Here is a 6,944-nt window from a genome sequence, read left to right as displayed (position 1 = left end):
AAAGCAGAGACACACATCTTTTCTGATGTTCACATGAATGTGCTATGAAAAGGACATCATAAACCTCTTAGCATAAGTGCAAAAACAATAAACCTTAAGGATGGCATTTCACCTGATGGTTTAGATGCCTGTTGAACCTCACCAATGATTGAAACAGATGTTAGGACATTATAATAATAGGAAACACAAGCAGGTGTCCACCTTCCCTCTGATTTTGAATGATGACATCCTTCGGTGATGGTGATAAAGCAGCAGCAACAGTAATGGCCTCAGGACAAAAAAAACAAACAAAAAAACACACCGGCCATCACAACAAACCTTGGCATGAGCAAAGACCACAATTACCCTTACTGTAATGAGTTTGGTCCAAAGGCAGGGACCAGTCTCCAGTTCTCACAAACACCCTGAGGACTGCTGTATCATGCTAACAATATTCATAACACAGATGTGTGTCCATGTAGCCATTTGAAGACTGATGTCACGCCATGTACTCATTTACATGAGTAGCTTATGAACTCCAATCATTGCCAGTCACTGATCCTTACCATGTGGAGTATCATTATAAACAACAAGAAAACACAATAAGAACAGAATTGTTTTGGCTTCTTTCTATCTCCTTTATCTCACACATAGCTCCCTGGTGTGTTTTATTCCTTTTGTGTGCTGTATATTATATTATTTAATTGTTTGTTTGCATGGTATTGTGTTATATGTACAACAAGCTGCTCCAAACAAATTGTCCCTAGTGGGATTAATAAAGTTGTATTGAATGAATGGTATTATATTGCTTTGTATCCTTTATGAGTCACTATTTAATTTAGAAAACATTTTTTCTCCTGAGTGTTCCTGCAGCAGTTGTGTAGGAAATGGCTGAAAATCTACATAGAAAGACTGGAAACAGCTAGCATGGCTCTGTCCGAAGGTAACAAAATCCTCCTACTAGCACCTCTAAACACTAACATGTTAACACGTTATAACACAAAATAGTCTGGCACATTACAGATTAAACAAACAAGATTTTATATGTTAATCCAGACTTTGCACTAGACTAAGATGACCAACTGCTAGCTCCACATATTTATATGTAACATGAAAGCTATGTCAATCTTCTCATGAAACTCTTGGCAAGAAAGTGAATAAGCGTATTTTGCAAAATGTCAAACTTTTCCTTTAAACATGAACGTTCAGGCAGTTTTCTATACAAATGATACGATACGATACGATACGATACGATACGATACGATACGATACGATACGATACGATACGATACGATACAATACGATGCAATACGATACGATACGATATGATGCGATACAATATGATACGATACGATATGATTCATTTATGGATTAAAGACACAAAAACAAAAATCCAAGGGATAACATTTTCAAGTGAAAACACTTATTTCCAACGTGGTCCCAAGATGTTAAAAGACAAAGAAACATAAAGAAACAATTAAAACTAAACAATACAATCATATAATCCAAAAACACATCACCACATCTTAAAACATAAAAAATAACTCCCACGTCAAAATACAAGCACAGCTAAAGTAATGTCATTGCAGATTTCATCATATACATGTCTCTGTTCCATAAAAAAGTCCTAACCTGACTCCTATGAACCCCTCTGATTTTTAAAAACTGCATGTGTAGCAGAAGACTGTTCCACAACATGGCAGCAGTGTACAAAAGAAACTTCTGGCTACATTATTCACTCGAGGCACTTTACATGACTTTACTATTATAGTAATTCTGAGATGGACCATTGCTATCTGAGAACACAAGTATAGAGAAGCATTGATAATATTGTCCTATTGTAATGTTGTATGATGCAGCTTCTGTTGTTCTACTCTGAGCTGTACTGGCAGCAGTCCTACCCATCTGAATTCAACACTAACAACATGAGTCCGAGGTGATGCATTTAATAAATACCAAATAATATTATTTTGCATCACCTGCAGTTTGTTCCTAAACTTAGTTGTCAAACCACAGTACTGAGCAGAACAGGCATTACTCAATAAGGAAAATAGATACATGAATAAATTTTTAAATAAATCTTTAAATGTGTGTTGAGAATTTCAAAACCATTTAATTGTGATTCATCCAAGCACATACTTCTGAACATCCAACTAAATAATTAAGAGCACAACTACCCCCATCCATATGCATCACTAATGTGATTGCTTATGGTGAAGGAAGCCCAATGATCAGTGCAATGGTTGAGACAATTTACCCTTAGTCTAAATGGAGATAACATTGATTGAATTACTTATCAACATCAACATGTCTATGGAGATAACATAAAATTAATATTATTATTCTGCACAAGTTGCCAGTAAGTGGTATCAACTACATGCAGGCTGATTAAAACCTATATAATGACGTGCAGTGAGATGCATTGCATCTGTGCTATTAGCAATATGTAGGAATCCTCAATTTCCTCTCAAATCATACATTGGCACGTGGAGCATGTTAATTAGGTTATTTTGTCATTCATTTTGAGAAACAGACAATTCCTCATTATTTAAATAAAAAGGGACACAGTACTGATGTCAGATCTTTGTACAATCATGTGAATTTTCTATCCATCCATCATGGTTACATGAAATAGCTGAGAAAGGAATTACAGTGTAAAGAATAAAAGGGAAAGCAGAGATCAAGGCTGCAGTTCTAAGAAATGGGAAATGAGAAATTCCAGGAATGAACAAGAATGACACGTGCGTGGACATCAAAATTTCACACTGCTGCATAAAAGTGTAGCCTATGTAATTTGTCCAATGTCCAACCAGCCCACATTCAAATAAACAGCATTCTCCTTCATGTGGGTCACTGTATTTTGTGTGTGTGTGTGAAAAAAGACAGAGACATTTTCAGCAACAAACTCTATACTGACTGCTCTCTCCACTGATCAAAGAAAGCATCAGCGACTAAATGTGGTGATGAATATATTGCTCCAGCACACCTCTTCTGTTAGGTTCCATTTTTCTGAAAGGCCCTCTGGAAATGTCAGATGCTGAAAGCAGTTTTTACTTTACATTTAAGTAGCAGCACTCTCCACTCATCCACTCTCCTGCTGGGGGTCAGGCTCACCTGCAGGAGAATTGTGACTATAATAATAAAGATTATAGCCTGTGCTTACATTTAAGACATACCAAAACTAATACGTATAGAGTCATGTTGTAACAATATATGTGACATTCAGCATTATGTTGTTTCTACCTGTGTCAGTGTTGTGAGAACACAAAACACTTTTTACTTGCACGGCAGATCTTCCTCATTAAGTAGATGATCCGATTAGAGTTGGAGCACCTTGTTGCATAAATTTGCATATTAAAGGGATGTTCTTTTAAAATACCCTCTTCGTTTGTTTATGCGATAAATAGGCAACCAAGTAAATAAGAAGTGGAGAGACCCCCTGATTGGAGACTCAACTAGTCATGTAATAGCTGACATTATAGTCTGAGTCTGAATAACAGACTGAGCCTCTTATAGGCTTAATGGTTTGGCTTGGGTACATTGGAACAATAGTCCAATATGCATTCTGTGCAGGAAGTGCTGACGTGCTGCTAATTATCTGCAGTACATCATTTACATTGAGTGTGGGCAACAACCATATATTACTTCGTGTAAACTGTTTTCACATCATGATGGTGGTTGATTTGTGAGCTCAGAAAAGAAAGTGAGACAATTAAAATAATGACACAACAGATCAACTGAACAGCATGGCATTGCATTAATTTCTGTTCTCAACAAGTTAGTATATAAGTGGGAATAATGTTTACTATCTTCACCATTTCAGTTTAGTATGTTAGCATGCTAACACTTGCTAATTAGCTCTAAACACAAAGTACAGGTGAGGCTGATGGGAAGGATGATTGGTTTTGCAGGTATTTGGTCATAAACCAAAGTACTGGACAAACTGAAAGTTTGGCACTAAAGTAAAAGTCAGTGTATCACCAAAGTCAGTGTGATTCATCCTCTGGTCACCATGAAAACCTGTACCAAATGTCATGGCAGTCTATCCAAATTGTAAAATCAGGTATTTTCAGTCATTAGTGTTGATCCTTTGGGGGTTATGAATGTCTGTTAAAAATATTATGACAATCCATCCAATAGTTGTTTGAGATTTTTCAGTCTGGACCAAAGTGGGGACAGACGGACAGAGTCACAGTCAGACAGACTGACATTGACATCCCTGGAGCCATGCAGTGAGCGTGGCTGAAAAAATATTTCAAGGTTACCCTGATGGTGGTTAACAAAGCAACAAATGTGTTGTGAATCACTTCAGGGTCCATTTTCAAAACTTAAAATCCATTAAAGTGTTCTTGAAAATGTCCTTTCTTGACAGGCTTAACCACTGACATTAAATACACTCTCATACACATCTTTCATTCACTGCACTTAAAAAAAAAACCTCTCAACACTCTGGCCTCACTTCACTATATTCCAGGGAAAGAAGCCTTTATCGGAGCTTAGGAGTACTGCTGGTCTGGCTGATGAATTGCAGGACTTCAGCATAGCACCCAATTCACTCAGAACTATCACACTAGTCAGGAATCCTAAAAAATACCACAGCTGCCTGATGTGAGCCAGATATAAGTTGAATCACTCAGGTGGAAACTCCTGTCAGAAATCACTCAGCTACACTTAATTCATTTGTGAGAAAAGCTGTGTTTAATTTGCAATCCATAAAACTTGCAGTACATTAAGCAGACATTATAGACAATCCAATACAGAGACTGTTGTGTGTTGTGTCCAATTCAACCCCACTTACTGTATCAATCTTACCTTATACAGTAACCTGAAACATATAGTTACTAATGTTTTAATCTGGTTCTTAAATTACATAATTACACATCAGGTACAAAATGTAGACTTTTAAAAAAGTTAATAATAAAATATAATCTAGCCATATTTCCCAAATAATGTCTCAGAAACATCCTTCATTTACTATTATCTCATTTTGGTAAAGAGTGTTGTTAAACAGTAATGTTAAATGACACAACAACATGGACCACGATTACAGTGTAGGCAACCAATCTGGACTCTTCTCTCATGAAGAGATTGGACACTTTTACTTTCCCTAATAATCCCGAGTGACACATTTACAATGCATAAGTTAACAAAAGAGCATCTAAAAAAGTTTATTTGTAAATTCAAAAATAGAAACAAATAACCAAGTTGGAATTAAGGAACATTAATTCCTCCAGGTTGTAATGGAGCATTTTAAATTTTGTTCCTTGGAGTTTTGCTCCTCTTCCTCCTTTAGCAGAAAAATTAGACGTGGTGCAGATACAGAAATGTGATTATGAATGATGATGATTGTGAATTAAATATAGATTAGATATGCCGCAGGAACTTAAACTGCTGACTCTCTGAATGGTGACTACTTTATGAAAGTTTATGTGAATGTGATAAAACATGGTTACCATTGGGACTCATCACTTCCCTGTGGCTGTGGACAAATAATATTGTGTGTGTGCACACATTGTGAATTTTCTGTTCAATCCCACATGAGAAAACTGCTTCAAACTGACTCTTTGTGTCTGGTTCTGACAATATTTTATCAGGACAATTTCAAAACTCAACTTCAGTGAAAGTGACATGAATTCTTGTCTCTATTTCACTGCACTGCAAGCTACTGGGGTCGTTAATAAATGCATTTTTTTTGTAGGAACAATCCCACTTGTTGTTTTCTGACAGCCAAAACTGTTGATCACCGCTTCACAAAGCAAAGATGACCAAAAACAGTAAAATCATTTTGAGGGGAAGATATTTCCACAAGTCCACATTTCCATTTTGAAAAATGTAAAAACTAACCAACCTCTCCCACACTTTATTGATCTGTTGGTTACAAGTGGTGGATTAATTGTCTCTTCAATCAATACATGGAACACAGAAAAAAAACTTCAACTTTTTGCCAATTTTGGTAGTGTAATCATTCCTCAATTAGAAATGCGTTTCAAAATACATACTGTATAACTTCGGGTCATGTAGCAAAATAACTTTTGTTTTTTTTTAAAGTAAGTGCAATGATAATATAACATGAAAATAATAATAAATGACAAAGCAAATGATGCATGTTGTTATAGCAGCCAATTTACAGTGCAGGTGTTAGTACTTTTTTTGCAGTGTTTAAGAACAACTTTACATGTTTTAGCCCATTATCTGTAAATTGTATATGCTGAACACATTCCAATATACTCAACTACATTTTCTGGTTGATATCCTACCTTTATATTGGTTTTATGTAATAAAAGGCATGAAAATCTTTCTGTCTCTCTATGCATAATGGGCTAAAAAAACATGCTAATTCACCAAATCAGCCTCTGCTTTTCAAATATTGATCTCATGAACTCATGTATTGACAGTAAACTGCTTTGCAAAACAAACTCAGGAAGCAAAAATCACATCACAGCAGTGTCTCTCCTCAGTAATTCAACTCTGCATAGATTTAGTTTAAGACACACACAGGTAAGAACTTATAACAGTACTATGAATGGGAGAGAGAAGGTATACTTTCTTTCTTTCTTTCCAGTGATGCATCCCGCTACCAGCTTCTCTGGGCGCCACGTGTAGAGATCAGTAGAGAGGTCCTAGGGTTCAACAGTCATTCTGGGCTGTCACAGAGGCACTTATGATGAAAAAAACAAACAAAGAACAAAGCCATCAGTCACATGGTAACCAGTCACTGAAGCAATCACTGTCATTAATTATAATGATAATAACAAAACAGGCTTAGGTTTACACTTTGAGAAATGAGAACTGACAGTATTTGCTAGATTTTAAATTCTAAAAGACTGAACTCATATCACACAGTTAATTAATGCATTAGTTATTCCAGCAGCAGGGAGGCTTCCTAATCAAATCCTGTTTAGCTAATTACTTTTCTGTATAGCAGACACCAAGTGAATGTGTTATATATTTGCTGACACCAGAAG

General features: G+C 36.1%; 1 protein-coding gene across 1 annotated transcript in view; it reads right to left on the bottom strand.

Moving 5' to 3' along the window:
- Positions 1-4,654: 4,654 nt before the first annotated feature.
- Positions 4,655-6,944, bottom strand: part of usp43b (ubiquitin specific peptidase 43b) — a 69,061-nt gene continuing 66,771 nt past the window's right edge. The window contains exon 16 of the mRNA XM_044331596.1: positions 4,655-6,637. Coding sequence (XP_044187531.1) covers positions 6,627-6,637 — 11 coding nt within the window. The 3' untranslated portion in view covers positions 4,655-6,626. The remainder of the gene's footprint in view (positions 6,638-6,944) is intronic.

The sequence above is a fragment of the Thunnus albacares genome, chromosome 17 (genome assembly GCF_914725855.1).
Source record: "Thunnus albacares chromosome 17, fThuAlb1.1, whole genome shotgun sequence".
In the NCBI taxonomy this organism is placed as follows: Eukaryota; Metazoa; Chordata; class Actinopteri; order Scombriformes; family Scombridae; genus Thunnus; species Thunnus albacares.
The sequence above is the reverse complement of the archived record's forward strand: the minus strand, read 5'-3'. Positions and strand labels throughout refer to the sequence as shown.